Source organism: Empidonax traillii, unplaced genomic scaffold, assembly GCF_003031625.1.
Source record: "Empidonax traillii isolate 1590-97213 ecotype Southwest subspecies unplaced genomic scaffold, ASM303162v1 scaffold72:size2462915, whole genome shotgun sequence".
Lineage (NCBI taxonomy): Eukaryota > Metazoa > Chordata > Aves > Passeriformes > Tyrannidae > Empidonax > Empidonax traillii.
The window spans coordinates 744,094-763,877 of NW_020955265.1; the positions used below are offsets into that span (position 1 = coordinate 744,094).

General features: G+C 39.5%; 1 protein-coding gene across 2 annotated transcripts in view; it reads right to left on the bottom strand.

Moving 5' to 3' along the window:
• Positions 1-19,784, bottom strand: part of THEMIS (thymocyte selection associated) — an 82,270-nt gene that overhangs the window by 52,429 nt on the left and 10,057 nt on the right. The window contains exons 1-3 of one of the 2 annotated variants that reach the window (XM_027880528.1): positions 14,214-14,376; positions 7,532-7,990; positions 3,794-4,839 (exon numbers count right to left, since the gene is read on the bottom strand). In XM_027880528.1, the coding sequence (XP_027736329.1) occupies positions 3,794-4,839; positions 7,532-7,990; positions 14,214-14,358 (1,650 nt within the window). In that variant the 5' untranslated portion in view covers positions 14,359-14,376. Of the gene's footprint in view, positions 1-3,793; positions 4,840-7,531; positions 7,991-14,213; positions 14,377-19,784 lie in introns of those variants that run through there. The other variant, XM_027880527.1, reaches the window with a different exon arrangement.

A 19,784-nucleotide genomic window follows, 5' to 3' on the forward strand; every position in this document is an offset into this window, starting at 1 on the left:
GGTTTTCTTACATTCATAGTGGTGGTTGTAACTATGGAGACAGAATAAACACATCTGTCTTGTTCCCTTTAAATGAATTTTCATTTCAAGAAAGTGAAGTCCTGACTGCTTCCTCTCCAAGGAACTTCTCTCCAGGACCAACATGGCAAGAAAGTGAGATGCCCCATTCTCAAATCAGTAGCATTAACTTCTAGGGTTTTATTTGACCATTCTCACTTTCTACATAAGCTCACAAATCAGAAACTGAATGACTTATCCAATTTAATTCAACACGTCATTAGATCCCCTTGTGAACTTTATTCCAGCCAGGAAAATGTGTACTTCTGCTAAATGACTGCTTGTATTCTGCATTTTACAATAAGACAAAGGGTACAAGTTGGTTTGTCATTCTGTCCTCAGTTGGGGGTGCTTGTAGGTAGAGGTGGTATTGGTTATTGGATAGATATCTGCTATCTTCTATTCATTTTAAGTAGGTATCTGCTATATGAGATAGATTCATTTCATCATTCAGTACAAACTATTTTGTTTCATTTGTTTAGTTTACACATATTTGCTCATGGTTCGTTTATTCAATTAGAAAGTAATCCAAAACTGCAAACATATATGATCTGTATGTTTCTTACTCACACAATGTTCATATGAGAGAGAAAGGGAAAGTCTATGCTGTACTGTGGAGGGGAGAGGAGAGATCCCCAGGCTCTGGAAGGGAAAGCTGTATCAGCAGGACCTGAGCCAACTTAATTAGCCCTGTGAAGAGACTCGACAGAGTGCTTGGTTAATGCAGCTATATTATGTTTGAGAATTCATGTGCTGTCTCTGGACTTTGCTGAACTGTGCAAACATCCATTTCTCTGCAGCACTGCACCTTGCACACAAGTAGAGGCAGTTCTTACACTCGTGTGAGGTTCCAGTCTATGCTGGCTGCTGTCTCACACAATTCAGTGACTAACATGACCAAAAGTACTCAGTGAAGCATACAGTCCTGCTCCTGGCCCTAGCGTTCCCCTACCAAGGTCAGGGAACAGCAGGAAGAGACAGCTGGAGCCTCTCTGCCCTCACAGCCTTGCTGTGAGCTAAGAGGCGATCAGAGCACAAGCTGTAGCAAAAGGTGACCCACTCTTGCAGATTATCCTCAGGTACTGGCATAAAACAGACAGATTTTAGTCCTCTGTGGACTCATGTAGCAGCAGCAGCATTTAATCCTGGAGCTCCAAGCCAAGCAGAGCTTCCCAACTGGTGGGCAAGGAAGCCATTTACCACCCTCCAGCAAGCAGCCAGAGCTCCCCAAGCACCAGGCAGGGAGCTGCCTGCAGGAGGAGCACGGCAACTCATGCAGCACTAAAGCTTATTCCAGGCTGCCACCTTGTCAGGCTTAAGTTCAGCTCATTAGGACGCTCATCTGTTATTTATGTAAATAAACCTATGCATAGTCACAAATATGCAAAGAGGGCTGTTTATCAGTTTGGCACAATTTCCAACTTCAGACATTCCTGATGCATGTAAAAGAAAGTGCAGTCTCCCCTAATGCTGCAGAGGGGCCAAGGCAGAGCCTAGCTGCTACCATTCACGTCCTCTCAGAGGACTCATGGTGCTTGGGATAGAAAAGATAATGCATTCTGTGTGACTTTAAAACCAATATGTTACCGCTCAGGATGTTTAATCTAATGAATAAGGATCTCTACTTATTTCACTTTCCCAGGGAAGATTTACAAATCTGCATAATCTAAGCCTTCTGACTGCAGTTTATTATTTATTTATAACAAATATGAGACAAAAAAAAAAGTCTTCTGAAATAGTGTTTAAATTATCTCCTTTGTCTGGACAGCTGCTGTCTAAGGCTGCTCTCACTCATGAATGCATGAATGCGGAAATGAACCTCAGCTCATCTCTTTCCTGCTCTTTTTTGCTCTCACCTCACTTCAGGAAAATATCATCTTCTGCATAAACCTTATCTGGAAGAAGCATCCACCTGCTTTTCTCCGCACATAGTCATCACTAACTGCAGGAGATCTAACTTTCCTGACATGAGTACAAGTCTACCAGAAACACAACTTCAGGGAATTTTTCCCCAGTTCTGTACCCCAGAACAGTACCAGGCTGATTGCTTTCCTATCAGCTTGGGGACAAGTTTCTCATGTATCCTGCCTCGCCTAACAGGATGGCTTACTTAAGATGCTAGAGTGTTTATTGAACAAATTAATAGAAAACAAGTTTTTGTAGTAAAGACCAGAGAAAATGATACATCTTTTTGTGTATTACCCTTATTTGAGGGGACCCCCTTATTCATTCACTTCTCCTGTGGTGTGTTGTAACTATTTTCCAGGATCTGTGTGGAGCTTTGAACTCGCATGTAGTCTTGGAATTGGCATGAGGGGAGGAAAACCTCCAGCAGGCAAAGAGAGGTACTCACAAATGCTGCCCTTTCAGAGGAGCTGCAACTGGACTTTAGTTTGAAATCAAGAAAAAAAACCCCACAATTTCTATGAACTCCTCACAATATAATTACATGAGTTACATTGCATTTATAAGCATAGCACAAACACAACTCAGAGACGTGAAAGCTTTTCCCTCTTCCCCTGTAGGGAATTTTCCTTTTCCCCTGTAGGGAATTTTTATTTGCACATCAGGTCAACTGCAACCTAAGTTAAATACCTCCTAGACAGTCTCTCTCATTAAAGCCCATCAAGCGTCCTTTGATTCTTTCAATGTATGCACGAAAATTGTGGTGGGTTAACCCCAGCCAGCAGCTAAGCACCCATCCACGTGCTCATTCCACCCTGACATCAGGATGATGATCTCTTCAGGAGAGAAAACAGTAAGAGCAAAAGCAAGAAAACTCGTAGGTTGAGATAAAGACTATAACAAACAAAGGAAAGAGGAAAAAAAAACCCACAAAAACTGTGATGCAAAGGCAGTCACTCACCACCTCCCACAAGTAGACTGATATCTGGCCAGTCTCTGAGTTACGCTACCTTCCTAGACCAATCACCCCCTCAGTTTTTATTTCTGAGCATAGCATTATACATCATGAAATATCCCTTTGGTCAGTTGGGGTCAGCTGTCCCATCTGTGTCCCCTCCCAACCTCTTGTCCCAACCCCAGCCAGGTTTCTGGGGGAAGCATGGGAAATAGAGAAGGCCTTGATGCTGTCGGTGCACTGCTGAGTGATAGCCAAAAGATTGATGTGTTGTCAATCCTGATTAAGTGACAAATCCAAAACACAATGCATTGCTTTGGGTTAAACATGAAGAAAATTGTCCTAGAAGGGACACTTCTTTCTTAATATCAAGTGCTATTCTAAAATGACTGCCTTTCTCCTGCCCTCCCCCCCCACTTCCCTAAGCCTATTTGCCACTTGGGTAAGTGCAAACAATGAATTCAAAACTTTCTATACGACCTGTCCTTATGTGAACTTAATTCTGCCATTTCCAGCTGAGCAAAATTATCTTTACATCACGAAAACATATGCTTCCCCTTAATAAAGATTTAAATACAGGCACTTCGAGTCTCTCCCTTCAGTTCTACAATGGTGCAGTAAAGGATTATCCATGCAAAATTACACAGCCAAGATTTCTGCTGTGAGTCGGCATGGTTCTGTTGTTTTTCATGGATCAATTAACACACACTGGAGATTTTAGCCATTCTTGTCTATAATGGCTAATTTGTCTATTACCGGGAACTGAGAGACATCTGTGTGCATGCCATAAGGATGCAACGGAGAAATGAAGACTTTAAACCCCCAGAACATGACCCGTGATTATAAGGCATTCAAAGACAAGCTGTGATACCTTACCGTTGGAGCCCGAAGTACATCAGACACACCTTGCTTAGGTACTGCAAAAGCAAGTTTGGGTGCAAGTGTTGTTGGCTTTTTGGGAGGCCTAGGCGGTGGATGAAGGGTTTGGTTTTCATATCTTCGCACCATATAGTATTGCTCTTCGCTGATCTCTTCCACTGTTGTCTTAGTCACAGGTGGTACAATTCCCTGGACATCTTTGCTGAGCAAATGCACCAACATGTTTACGCGATATACGGGAATCTCCCAGCTCTCCACTGGATCGGTGGCACTACTGATCAGCAAGTAAGAGTCTGTGATTTCCTCTTCAAACTGCAGACCAGGCACTGCAGCCAAGACATCTTCCTCAATGGAAAGGTCCCTCACGGACACTTTGACATTAAAAGGCAAACGGAATTCTTTGCAAATCTCAGAAAGGTGGTACCGTTTCTTGTCATGAATCACTTCCACAAAGCTGCCTTCCATGTACATGGGGAGGAGCACTTTTTTATATGTATCACTTAGTATTTGCTCACAAGCTAAAACATCTACAAGTTTCTTTCTTCCCTCATAAAGAATTTCACTAGTCTGGCGCTGCTGAACTAGAAATTGATCTCCAACTGAAACAGAAAAAAACTCTTTATGAGGGGAAGCAAAGGCTTTAGTTGCTACAACATGAAGCTGTTCCTTTTCACTTCTTGCTATCTCTAAGTCATACGCAGTTGGAAGCTCCCGAGGTCTTCTCTTGAACTTTCCTTTGTAGCTCATAGGGATTAAAAAATGTCTTTTGGGAGAATCACTTCTGATCTCAGAAGCTAGGACTCTTGCTGCCTGGTACTTTTTGTAGATGATAATCTCTTTCCCTGTAGACAGTAAGTTATAAGGGTTTTGGCTCTCTGAAGGCCCTTCCATTATCTCAGCCACCATGGGAAATTCCATGCTTGTTCTCTCAAATACATCTTCCAAAGACAGTGGCTGAAGGAAAGAGCTGATATCATAACAGTCTGTTATATCCTTGACCTCAACATCTAGATCTGAGAGGATATGAACTATGTCCTTTCGAACTGCAAAGGAAAAGAAATATATTAAGTTTTGTTTTCAAACTGACATTGGAATAAAATACAAGTCCTGTTGGCCAGACACTAAAAGTACCTTCCCTGAGGTGTGCCCCTCCATGTGTAAACATGCACCACGAATATGGTCAGCAAGTCTAACTGTTGATATTTGAGATATATGGTTATCAGATATGCATAAGACCACATAAAGGAAGACAGAGAATAAGTTATGTGAGTGAATGAAAAGCTTAAGAAAAAGGAATGGGAAAAATATCTAGTTCGCTATTTTCCCCACAGCACCTCCAAATTTAATCAGCTGCTTATCGTATTTTTCTTGGGTGCTATTTCTATTCTTTCATTTCATAGTAACTTACGGTTTCTATAAAGAAATGAGTGAGAAAACACTTTCAATAAATAAATACATTTGAATCCTTTAACACATGTTGTTGCTATGGCCAGTCTGGGAGAAATAAGGTGTTTTGATATTTATAATAAAAACATTTGTAATTACTAGGAAATAATATCTCTTAAAAAAAAAGGGGGGGGCAAAACCTTTCTGTAACAAAGTCTAAGGTTATTGTTTACAAATTAGGACATTTTACTATAATGCCCCTCTGTGGAAATCCTTTTCTGCATCACCTGTTATATTCACTGGTTTTATTCACTACCAGAACTGAGCCACTGAATTTAACCATCGGTCAGGGAACAACAGCAATTTTATCACAACTGAACTTGCAAAATTTTGAATGCAAGACTTCCAAGCACATAGCTGACTGTGAAATTAAGGCTTGTTTAGGAATTTGGTTCCAAATCAGTGGCACCACAGATACCTGATCAGGGCAGTAAAATTTAACAAGCAAATAATATTTAATTACTTCCTTCAATAATACTTATTCTGCATAGACCCATACACAGGGATAGTATACCCTGGGTTCACATTTCCTCGTAGCAGGACATACCAGTATTTTATACTTATACTGTCAGTATCAAGTGTATTTTATATGACAGAGTTCTGTGACAAGGATTCAGGATCTGTTTGTTCCAACTCTGCTTTTGTCACATTGACACCTTCAGGTGACAAACATCCTAAGCACTACAAGGGAAAGATAACAAAGGAGAAATGGCTAATGAAAATGAAAGTTTTCTAGGAGCATTTGGGGAAGTTCCACACACATAACTTGTTCATTATTAAGAATGAAAAGTATAGAGGATTCCTGCTGACAGCCTGTGAAAATGTAATCAGTTATCCCTCTTATCAGGAATCTTTTTTATTGAATAGTGGATAGTATTTCTCATACTTTATCTTGTGTCTATTTAGAGTTCTTCTAAAAATGGTGAAAATCCATTTTTCATGGTCCACAAGAAAGTAGTTAATCATGTACCATGAAGCCTACTTTCCAAGTTTGTATTAAACAGTTATTTAGGACACATTTCATGCTTCTTAAAGGTTGAGAACACTACAAAATGTAAAATAAAAACAACAAATACAACTCTCGCTGGAATAACTTATTGGAAGACAAGTGAATACCAAACACTTCTGCATCTTCTGAAAGTTTTTAGGGACATTAAATTCCTGTTGGTTCTGCACAAATATCTAAGTGGGTATAGAAGCATAACTAAGTGAATCCAGCTTCAGGAGATGAGCTAGATTCCTGAATCTAGCTGGAGTTATAGCAAATGGAGTACTTTATCTTGTGAAGATATATTTTCCAAAATCATACATTAAAGCACACAGCAGCACATCTTGTACAATACGCATATAACAACTATAGTATATTGTGTTAACAGTCTCTGCCCACTTTTATTTCTTTTTCTTTTATCCATTTGCTTACATCATTCAACAGAGAAAGCTCAATTATGAAAAGATTTCCTGCTCAATATCCTCACGAATGACATACTTATATTAGGATTTAATTTCTATAGAGCTCACTGGTTTGCTTCCAGTAAATATAACAGGTAGCAAAACCTTTCCAGAAACTAAGCTACTATCCTGCAATTAGTACATAGCTGTTTCAATGTTTTGGTGGAAAAACTAGAACAGTCTTAACGTGCCATGGATATTTTTGGGGTTTTTAGATAAAAACTTATAAATTACAGCTTTTAAAGATATTGGTTTTGTAATCTTTCTGTTTCCTCAAACCTAGAGGTTTCAAAAATTGTCCATGAGTTTCTTCTGTTTATATTCTATTGATATTTGTTTCTGCAAGAAAGTAAAATGATTTTTCTTTCTATGGCATCCTTATTCTGAAAAGTAAATGGCAATTAAGTGTATTGCAACATGTATGTCTATATTCTTTTTCTACCTCCTTAGCCATAGCCATAATAAATAATTATTTGGCTTCTCTGTGGCCAAAGTCTGAGATGCAAAGAAAGAGAATCAGAGAACTGAACAGAGTTCCCAAGCTCCACCTTTTCACTATGTGATATATTTTATTTGCAGTGAGGATTTAATTGTAGTTATCAGTAAAATGGTAACAGAAGGAAATTCAAGGTAGCAATCTGAATTAACAGATGATAAAGGAATAATAAAGGTAGTATTATTTTTATCTTTCTTCATCTTGAAACTATCATCAGTGGCAAACACGGATCAGGAACTTTTGATAAATTGAATCTTTCCTGGTTATTTCAAGCAAATGTTGTGTATTTAAGGGTACTGTGCTACACCAAGTTTAACAGAACATTGATTTTGATTCCTACTTACATTTCATTACTGCCTGCACTTCATAGACAGGCATGAGGATCAAGCAGCCATCAAAATTCTCAGGAAGTGGATTAGAGGAATCCCACATATGTAAACTATTGAAAAGTTTGACAATCCGGTTTCTGCACTTAGGGATTTTCCATTCTGCAATTTCTTTGAGGGTGTATATCTGGTCATCTTCGCACTCATAGAATTTTCCTTCTTGTGAAAGGGGCAAAGTAAAGGAATGGGTCTGGTTATTTCTGACCATGACACAGTTCACAGACATTGTTCCATTGAGCTCTCCCACAGAGGTGAAGGTGATCTGCTCACCACGTTTGATAGTGAAGTTTGCCAGTTTTATATCCTCAGGGCTGTAGAAACATGGATGGCCAAATCTTGTTGGCCCAATAGAGACTTTTCTAGTAATTTCTTCAATGCTGACATATGGAGTTTTATCTGCCACAACCTTATAAAGACCTAAGAGCAAAAAACTTGCATTATAAAAAGGGAAATATACAAAGCAAGTCACACCAAATTTTAGACTGTGAGTGTAATAAAAATGGGGAGCAAAGCACATCAAACAATTCATAGAGGACACTTCAGTTGCTAGAAATCTGACTCTACAAAGATAATATCAACTGCATGGTACAAGGTATAGGCAGCTGGAATTTTTAACCCTTTCTACTCTGCATCTAATTTCTGACATCCAACATTTTTATGTTTTTCTTTGCCACAGAATAAAGAAAAATTACCTTAAATTCTTATCTGTCTTCTCAGAAAGCCAGCCTTTAAGGGCAACATTAAAGCAATAAGCGAATGCTGGATAGGTTTCTGCCTAAACATCAGCACTACATAACCTTCCACACACAGAATGGGGATTCCTAGACAAAGTATGCTTAAAGATACAACACAAATAAAAAAGAAGCACCTACAGATAAGAAAGAGCAAATAGATTTTAGCATATCTGATAGCTCAGTCCACCAGCTGGATTAATTCAAAGGCTGTGTGTTGTAGCACTCCAGCCATCACAAGGCAATTAAAATGTTGAAGTTTTGCAAGGCAGAAGCTGTATCCGAGCCTCCCTATCCCCTAGGGACATTATTATTTCATGTTAATCATGCCCCTTGGAGCTGTCTCATTAGGAGTTTGCATTGCAAGAAAAATGTGTACATTTCTATATTTGTGTGAGTGTTTTCATGAAGCAAGATAAACTGGAGGGTTTAGAAGACTAAAATGCAGGGCTTAGCTGAACTGTGTGATTCAACTGTCTTCTTCACACGGTGTGGCAGCATTGTGAATGCTGCCTCATGGAATTACAGTGCAGCTTCCTGAGACAGCATTGACAAAGACTTGCTTCTGAGTGAATATAACTGAGCATGGAGGTTATTGTTAGGCCAAATTTGCCAACCACAACTTAAACAATAGCTGCAGGTACAATGACAAAGAAGCCAAGATCCCTGGGAGATACTGTGCCTTTTCTCCCTTTATCTCCCGAAGCCAACTAGCAAAAATCCTATGGACCCACGCTGCTCCACACTTTTGCTCCTCTGGACCCTACAGAGGAAGGATGGGATGGGGAATCAAGGAGTGCTGGTTGGTACCACCAGAGACTCTTTCACGGCAGCTCCATATCTCAGGAGTTGTTAGTTTAAGCCAAGTCTGCAAGGTTTAAGTGCAACTGCCTGCAGCCAACTTAGTGTGGTAACTGGGTCCACACTAGCCACAACTCCCTTCTTGTGGGAACCAGAACGTGAGAAAAGTACAAGATGTCCCAACAAATACTTAAATCTCAGCAAGGTGGGATGCTGCCAAAACACACTGTTGCTGCAGGATCTTGGGAAGACACTCACTCCCTTCTTTACACCCTCCCTGATTGTTGGATTGTTTGAAAAATTGCTTTGGTTAAAAATAAGCTATTCCCTTATTTCCTCCCACACATTTTCCCTTACTGATCTTCACTACTGACCACAATCAATACAACTGAGGGGCCTGCATGGAAGCAGGGTCTCCCTAAGACTGTATTCCTTAAAAAGGATATCAAACCTTATAAATGCTCTCTTTGCAACTATATATATGTAAAAAACAAAACAAAACCACAAAAAAACCAAACAGTGTTACCTGGAACCATTCAGAACCTTATTAAAATCATTATGAATCAAATTGCAAAACCAAATGTTTTCCAAACCTAAGATAACACAGAATCTCCAGGAGAAGGAGACATATGGTAAGTTTGAGACAGTAAAGTTTAGACATTTTGAGGTCAAACAAAAATATTTTTGTACTTTTTCATAAATCATAAAATGAATAAATCAAATTCACTTAGACTTTCCTAAGAGATCTTGGTGGACTATTAGGGGGTAAAACAGATGGAAATAGCAAACCTCGAAAAAAGTCCATCTGGTTTATCAAGATCTGGCATTACTGCTCCTACAGATCTACTTTCTAAACATAATGTGGTCTACAAAGTGCACTGATGCCCAATGGTTTGGTTGCACACATAAAATAACTACAGGAATATATAACTGTTCCTTTCCACGAAGCCTCTGTACCAATGAAATTTCACTAGGTCAAGTGTCAGCTTAGCCACAACATTATAATTAATAAGACCCAAACCTAATCGGCCCATCATTTTCAAGAAAAGTTTTACTAATTGATATACAGATTGACAGAGAGTTTGAGAATTTGAGAAAATTATTTTCACTGGTATGGGAGAGAAAACATAGCCTGAGGATCACAAGATTAAATGTGCTATGGGAAAGCCTGTTTTGATAGAAGGATATTTTTACCACCTTTTTACAGAACAGTATATGCAGCTCTCTTTTACCGGTTTGAGAGTGTTAAAATGTACCACACTGCAGCCTTATTGACTTCCCATTTTTGGTCTTAATTAGAGTCCTGAAGGAAAGGAGTATTTTTTTACTCTCTTTTCCCCACAGAAAACTGAGAAAATCAGTAGTTATGCTTTCCTAGTAGAGTAGCAGGTAGTCTGCAAGAAGAGCAGAAAGATCACCTGTCCCAGACTAGTAGTTTCTGTTCCCCAAGGTAATCCTCTGCTCCAGCATTCTCCTCTCCCCATAGTATTCCAAAGGCCAGCTCTACATCATCTCTTGTTCAGATGAGCCTCCTAGTTCCTAATCCCTGTTTTTTCACAGATGTGCTGCACGGTCACGGACGAGTCTTCTGTCTTATGACTCGCAGAGTGTGTCAGACCACACAGGAACGAGCAGCAGCAACAGCCAGGGACCTCGTAAGAACGAGGTCAGTCCAGAAATATTTTTGCAGAAGAAGGAATACAACAGAAAGAAATGTAATCATTTGCGCTGGCACACAGTTCAGATGTTCTGCAAATTACCTGTCTGCTAATTTGCTAGCAGTGAAAACTGCAGTTCGAAATGTGGTTAGATGTAGCCATTGAAGTGTCTAGAGTAATAGCAGACTTCTTTTTTTTTTTTTTTTTTTTTTTTTACCCAATGTATAAGCACAGAAAGAATAACCTGGCCCTCTGAGGCATGAAAAAGAAAAAATTAGAATGAGGATAAAACAATGTAACACTGATAGTGAACTTGCCGTTGCAGTGGTTTCTCTAATGCAAAGGGCAGATTAGGCCTTTATCAAGGATCTGATTTGCTAGAGCAGAAAAAAAAGGAATTCTGCAGGCTGTAAATACGTTCAGAAAGACAAAGAGTAAGGTTCATTTAAAGCCAATGAGCCCAGTTCTTCACTCACAGAGATGCTATCCTCAGAGTAACCTAAATAGGAGCATTGCTTATTTATGCCAGCATGAACATGGTGAAAGCATACATGAGCCCACTGCATACAAATGAAAACTCATGACAGAGGAATAGGAAAATAGTACCAAAGCAAAAGATTTCTTTGCATCAACACTGGCAAGAGAGCACTGTACGTATAATGTAGATACAGTGTTAGTCTCCTAAAGACCTGTGGATATTTTTATTGAATCAAGTTCAATGGCAGTGTGAAAAAGATCATCTGCAATTCAGTTCTGTGCTTTGTTCAGGAGACAGGGAAAAGCCATGTTTCATGTGCAATGTCTCAGTCAGAACTTAGCATGTGCATGCAATAAAGTGGAGAGGAAAAAAGGTCAAGAAGAAGCAAAGACTGGGAAACCTTGTCTCTGCAGAGCAGAATAGTTCTTCAGCTAAGAACTAAATTAGAGAAATGACAAATTTACATCTTACCAAATAGCTCTTGAATACATAAGAGTATATATAAAGAGAGAAATAGGAAAGAGGTGCTCCCTGTTGGGCTAATAAGAAGTGTCATTATACCCCTCTTCAGTGCTGCTATTCAGCAATACCCATCACGTGGAGTGTAATGATGATAAATTTCAGCAAAACGAACTCAGAATTTATTTTTCAGGGGAAATAACACAGTTTTCTAGAACACTGGTTGTGAGAGTTCATAACTATGCATGCAAATTGTAGTGATTAAATCAAATTTGAAAATGTGCTCAATAGGGCAACAACATCCAAATGCCAAGTTGTAAAACTGATCACTTGAATGCAAACAAAACCTGATTCACCAGGTTCAAGCACATGAAATCACAAGTCATTCTGTTCTAAAGATCAGGAGTTTCAGCATTAACAAATGTAGGATTATTTTTATCCCTCTGTTGTGTTGGATATTTTAGGATTCGACCCCATCTGCCAATCAGGATTTAGAATATGAGTTCCTATAGGTATATCTATTTTAGAGATAGAAGAAATTTTAATAATAGTAAGGAAGCCTGGATTTCAAGAAAAATACCAAGTATCTTGAGAGTTCACAGGAGAATCATATTTCAATATCTCTGGACAGCCACAGAGAATTAAAACATCTTTGATCCTACATTTGGGTCCTACTAGTGCTTGAAAATGGCATTCCAGAAAAAGTCTTTTGATAAGTGGTCATACAAATGGTTCTGATTCACTGAGAAAGAAATACATGAAAGTAAACTGAGCATCTACTTGAGGGGCAAATACGATACATATGCAACTATTTCAGAGAGAAATCTGAAATAAAGGCATGGTAGAAGATATTTTTATATGGAAACCAGATAAAACATTGCATTCCCATGCACTTTTACATTATATTTGCTTCAAGAAGCGTGTCTTGTCTCCCTCTGCAGAGAAAGCACATACCAGTTTCAACACTGTCCTAATCTAAACCCTATAAATGCTTGCATTTACACACTCACATGCTCAGCAAGACATTAGAGCATCAATGAGGTTATTAAGTCAAGCACTCAAACACTAGGAAACACTCATATCATGTTCCCCATGCAGCATCAATTTATCCTCCCATGTGCTTGCAGTACAATACAGCGCTAATTAAATGTTTACTTCCCCTCCCCCCCTCCCCCTCCCCCCCAAACTGTAGTCTCATTCAGTTCATTAGCTAGACTGAAGGCCAAAGTGAGTCCTGGACATGATCTCAGACTCTTGAAGTCTGCTGTGTCCTGTGTGTGCTCTGTCCCAGTGTTTCCTACCTGCAGGTGTCTCATAACGTCTCTCCTAGACCTACACAGACTCCCTCCCATATTCCACTGGTCTTATGCTGTTTTCCAGCCTGCTCATCTCCTCTCTTCAATCAGCTTTTATTACCTCTGCTGCCTGCAAGACTCCCAGCATAGGAAATGCCCTACTTATATATTTGTGTGTGGGTGAGATACTCCTCTGCTGCTGAAATCACCTGCACCTCTGTCTCCAGTCCCTGATCTTTGCATGGCAAGTCTTGATCCTTCTGCTCTGCTCTGAGGTCCAATCTTTTTCTATCATTTTCCCAACCTAGTCTGCCTCCTCTATTTTCCACATATGGGATACTCACAGTCCATCACTTCTCCCTCTGCACTCCATTCACTTTCCTATTTAACACTGCTGGGCCCTAACAGTAGAGGAATTGAGATGAGAGCAGAATTCAATTAATAAATTATTAATAAATAATTAATAAATTATTGAATTAATAAATATAACATGTGATGAACTAGGTACCCTGGGTTCAGTACTTGACCAGCTCTCCCTAACAAGGCAACATGGACAGAGGAAAATATATTTCAAATAACAAGTCAGTACCACATGCCAAATTTCAAGTCCACCCTCCAAAATATGACTACATTTGGATTTATCTGTAGAACAGTTAGAGTTATTATTAAGTTAGAGTAGTTCTTAAGCAGAAAAACACATCCATTTCCCTCTAATCCTGTTTCTAGGCATGGAACAGTCACTCTGGCATTGGAATTAAAATAAATCATTAAAATAAAAGCCTAATGTAACAAAGTACTGAAAATATTTTACATCCAAAAATAATAAAATACATATGTAGTAATGGTAAATAACTTATCGTTTGGGCACACAGCAAGGAAAATTTCAGCTCAGACAAAGTTTGGCAAAGTCAGAAGTAAATGAAAAGAAAATTTTTGTTGTAATTCTTAGACTGAGTGACCCCAAGTATAGAAAGTGTTACTACCAAATATTATAATATTAATCATTCCTATCCAGGTTTGAAAACGAACTGTAAGAGTTGAAATTTAGAAATTAGTTGATTGCGTGTTGTATCTTCTGATAAAACTGTGTCCTTGACAGTATCCAACTCAGCAGTTGCAACCTCAAATATCAATCAAGACAGCAAATCAATAAAATGAACAAAGGTGATTACTCAGGACTATAATTCCTCAAAAACATGTGTGCATGAAATACTATACCAGGGAAATTTAGTGGTAATTCCACTTTGGCTGAAAACCGGTTGACTTCATTATTCTCACAGATAGTTGCTATGAGCTTATTAATTTTGAAGCCAATAACTTTAATGACTTCTCCTGTTGACAGGCAGCATTCATTTCCAAACATCTCATAGATGGAGCCTGAAAAGAAATACAAAAAGAAAGAAAAGCTTTATTCAGCTTTTTCTCACTTTGTCAAGAGTCTTGAGTGAAAGCAAAAACAATACTTAAACTATATAAAATAATACTTACCTCTGATAATTGACATAATTTTACTTTTCTTCCTTAGGGTCATGAGAAAACCCATCTTGTGACTTCAGTGACCTCTGTATCAGCTCTATAAGTACGCCATTATTAGATGCACGTAAGGAGAACAAGGTCTGAAGAACCTACATTTCTGAATCATGAGACCAAAATGTAACGAGGTAGAGCATAGGACTGGCTGAATCGTCAGGAGCTGTCTCCTGAAATCAGCAGTCAATGGAGCTCGGGCAGGCAAGGTGCCTCTGGACAGCACAGGGCATAGGAAACAACAGACTACAGCGGAAGATAACCCACAGACCCTAGAAAGTGCCTAGGGAAAGGACAGGAGACATCAACCCCTGTCCCATGCTGAAAAAACCCTACTGATTCTGACCTGGCAGCAAAAAAATTCCTTTTTTGTCTGTGATGTTCAAAACTTTGAGAATAGGAACAAGGCAATCCAGCCAAGCATTTCAGCGCTTCCTCAGCAAAACCTGCAACTGCATCTTGCCCTGCAAAAAACAGCCTTCCTCTCTCCATTTGAGCTGTGGTCAAACCTTTGCTGTTTCAGAAGCAGGTGCAGGGGCAGAAGAATAACCAAAAGCCAAGTTGTACAGAAGAAAAATTCTTCTTGGTCTCTGCAGGAGATTAGCAGAAGCTTTGAGGCATGGGATCAATTAACTATATTTCCCTTGTGGTGAGAAACCTTGTTGTCATTTCCACTCCCAATGTATTGGTGAGTGTATTCATTTGCTCTCCTACTAACATTGTTCTGCTACTTAAAATACTTTTTCTCTCATTTCCATTTCTCCCTTACCCAAGGGGTTTGTAATGTTAATTTTGCCCTTCTCTTTATCGCCTCTGAGAAGACGGATTTTCCTTCTCACAATCACTTTAAGCTCCTTCTTGCATCTTGTTCAAAGTCATCTTCTTTTTTTTTTTTTTTTTTTCAAGCTAGGCAACCAGAATGGTCTCAGGCAATGAGAGATATTTAAAACCTGACCTTTGGCTAGGTAGTTGCAATCAATAATTGTTGGCCTGTACTGAAATATTGCCATTGCCTGCAGAACTCACTTCCCACAGAAAGTAACACTCTTTACTTCACTGCTTCCCTTATAGTTGGTGGAGATAGAGGAGAAAAAGAAAAAAAGCAGATAATTTTTTTTCTTTTGCCAGCTGTCACATCAAAAAAACAATTATTAGCTGACTGATCTTCCTCAAGAACAGTTCCGACACTCAAACACAGCCTAGGCTATCACCTTGGTCTCACTGGAAGTCACTGGGAGCCCAGCCTGAGCATAACGTACTCTCATTTCAGCCTAAACCCAAAGCCTCTGTAGAGCACCACAAAACAACAGGAGAATGAGTGAGAGTAATGAGAGCAATGAGAGCAACTGGTTAAGTGTGCTCTGTTGTGAACATGTGTCCAGGCGAACCTATCACTTGCTTGTGCAATGGTCTCACAATTGAGATGGACACCAGCAGTGCCCTAGATATTCCTCTGAAGAAGATGTAGGTTTCTAACCCTTTGAAGATGGAATCTCAGTTTAAAAAATAAAAAAAACAAAACCAAACAAACAAAACCCCACACAAACACCAAAACAAACAAACCAAACCAAAACAAAAACAGTAGAAAACCATCTGTCAGATGATTTTGACAGGCTGGATGAGACAATATCTCCTGGTTTCTCTTGCTAAGAAACCTACATAGGTTCAAGGGGTCTGCTGTACTTAGGCTCTAAACTCACCCAGCAGGCTACAGCCTTTCTGCTGCACACCAGGATGATGATTAACACAGAGATATTCTAGATTAAAATGCCACACAATCATCAGCCAGAGCCAGGTGAAGAAACATGTTGTTTATGCATGCTTTCAACAATTCAGCTACTCAGCAGAAGAACAAGAAAGCTGCTGTCTTTTAACTGAAAAAGAACAATCTAGTATTCTTATCATAAAAATAGTGCATAGTTGTTTGCACTCTCTCCAGTCCCTGAACAATTCAACACAGACTAACTCAGCTGTCTCCACTGGATATTGCTACAGCTCCCATCACTAGGCTGGCTGCTGCTGTAATAAACACATGAGGAATTATTATAGGTCTCATTGCTTTAGCTGAGCTCTATAGGATATTTTATGACAGTCAGAAAAGTGCATTACTTATTTCATATAAGAGTGAGAGGGAGAGAAAGATTGAGCAGCCGTGAAGAGGGTAATATTCCTTTTGTGCTGAACCACCTCACTCCTCACATCAGCCACAGTAGAGATTACAAGCAAATGAGATATTATTAGATACAGGGAATCCCAGAGGACCCAGCGTGATGAGCTCTGCATTTCAGAAACATGGAAAGATGAGCAAAGAATTCCAATATTTTCACTTCTGAACAAATATTTGTGAAAACCTACTCAAAATGGGGGCTCATGGCTTCTAGAGATTTTTTTTCTTCAGCACAGACTTAGACCCAGCTTCTCCATATTACCTCACTTGAAACCAGGCTCCTAGAAGCCTTTTAACACACGATAGCAACTACACAGGCGAATTAGGGACTTCGGGCACATTTGTTCTCATCTCTGCTAGACAGCCCTCGCAAGTGTCATCCCTCGATGTTCACTCACACACTGGCAGTGCTCCTCCATGGCAGAACAGGCACTGAACCACACAGGTTCGGTGTCCTCACTGGCTGCGGCTGGTTTGCTAATAACATGGTACCTGGAGTAGAGCTGCTCGAACTGTCCCTGAGGCAAAGAGTCATAGAATCATCAAGGTTGGAAGAGACCTCTAACATCATCGAGTCTAACCTTCAACTGAGTACCATCATGCCCACTAATACAAATTACGAAGTGCCATGTCGACTCACTTTTTTAATACCTCCAGGGATGGTGACTCCACCACTTCCCTGGGCAGCCTGTTCCAATGCTTAACTACTCTTTCAGCGAATAAATTTTTCCTAATATCCAACACAAGCCTCCCCTGCACAGTTTGAAGCCATTTTCCCTTGTCCTTTTGCTAGTTACCTGTGGGAAGAGACTGACCCCCACATCACCACAACCTCCTTTCAGGTAGTTTTAGAGAGTGATAAGGTCTCCCCTGAGACTTTTCTCCTGGCTAAACAACCTCAGCTTCCTCAGTCACTCCTCATAGGATTTATGTTCAAGCCTCTTTACCAACTCCATTGCCCTACTCTGGATATGCTCCAGCACCTCAAGGTCTTTCTTGTCATTCATTTACCACAACTCTGTGGGTTTGGCCATCCAGCCAGTTTTTTAACCAATGAACAGTGCACATATCCAAGTCATGGGCTGCCAGCTTCTCCAAGACAACGCTGTGGGAGACAGTGTCAAAGGCTTTACTGAAGTCTGGGTAGACAACATCCACAGCCTTTCCCTCATCCACTAAATGGAGCAGTTAAGGGGCTAAAGCTCTCAAAAAAGTGGTGCAATTGAGGAATATTTAACCCCTACTTCAGTCTGTAACTGCAACAGAGTTGTGCCACTGAAAAATAAAGAGGGGAGTCAGAGGAGGGTTCTGTTTCTGAGTATGGCTAGTTCTGAGGGACTTACTACTTTTATCAGGTGTACTTTTCCTGAGACATAGTAGCTGAGCCACAAATTTTATGACAGATTTTGAGAAGTCCTGAAAAATAAAAAGTATAAACAGAGCTTGAAAGGAAGTGAAAACATGGATCAATGTTGGGCAATACCCATAAGAAGCTTTCTGTGAAGAGAATGGGTTCAAACTGGAAGAGAGTAGGTTTAGATTAGATACTAGGAAGATTTATTAGATATTACTGTGAGGGTGGTGAGGCACTGGAACAGGCTGCCCAGAGAAGCAGGGGATGCCCCAACCCTGGAGATGTTCAAGGCCAGGTTGGATGGCGCTGTGAGCCACGTCATTTAGTTAAACTCCCCCCATGGCAGGGGATTTGAACAAGATGATCTTCAAGGACCCCTTCCAACCCAAACCATTTTAGGTTTCTATGATTCTATGAAGAGAGACTCGTTCTACCAAACACTCAAAAAGAGATGATTCGATGACACAAAAATTAGCCTTTGACAGAGCAATCAGAATTTGCAAATCAGGAGAAAAACAGGGTAAGTGGTGGCCTAGCACTGTAGAGATGGCAGATAATCTAAAACACCACAAGAAAAGGGTAAAATACACAAGGAAAGAAAATCTGCACTCATAAAAGAGAGAAAGTACCTAAGGCAGACAAGTATATGTAGTACAAGCTGGAGCCTACAAAAAGCATTACATGGAGCTGCAGGCTCTGCTTGAAACATCAAGGGCCAAGATAATGCATTCAGAAAAAGAAATGGATTATAAATGCCACACTGCAAACCACAAAAGATTGTGCACAGAATTGATGAGCAGGGCTACCGCAGCACCTTACATCTCAGGGTATTTCATCAGAATGAAACATAGCATTGCTGTGGAAAACAAATGGATCTAAGAGCATCCATTCTAGGAAAAATTGAGATGAAAATTAAAACTTAAACAAAAAAAGTAATGGCTTTAAATTTAAATTTAAAAAAAACCCAAACAAAAACAAAAAAGAAAACAAACTAAAAACCCCAAGAAAACTAAAATCAAGAAAGCCTGTAGTTCTATCAAAGAAATAAACATGGGTACATAATACCCTGGCAAAGAAAATGCTTTGTAAAATTTCAGTGAAAGTGAACCTCTTCTTGAATTAAAAAAAGAGGAAGAAAGATAAGATTTTTTTTTTGGGGATCATTAAGGAGAGAAAGGGTATTAAGTATCTAAGAAAGATGATTTAAGTCTTCTAGAAGATAGGAAAGCTTTAGCAGATTAGAAGCGAAGAGTGCCCAAGAATCCCAGAACTCATCACCATCGGACAGTACCTTTCATTGCAGAAGAGAAGTTGGATAAATAGCTCATATAACCAATGAATAATGGAGGTATGCCACCCCATTTTCCATCCAATTAAGGAAGTCAGAGACCAACCTTCAACAGCTTTTCAGTAGGAAAACATATATATGAGTGGAGAGACAGATATAAAGATGTGTATATATGTATGTAGATAAATATCTACCTAGATGATCATTTCCATGGACAACTTATTGGAGTTTAATTACCTCTGCCTTTACCACATTATTTCAAATAAGCCAGGAGGTTGAAAGATTATGAGGGTGAGAGGTTGGGAGGATGATGGCTAACAGACTGAAAGCATGATAGCAGAAGTCTCATTTTTATTGATACCAGGATTAAAAAAAAAAAAAAATTAAAAAATTAAAATCTTCCAGCCAAACGAGAACAAACTTGATTTTGGGGGTGAAATTGCACAAGTAGTA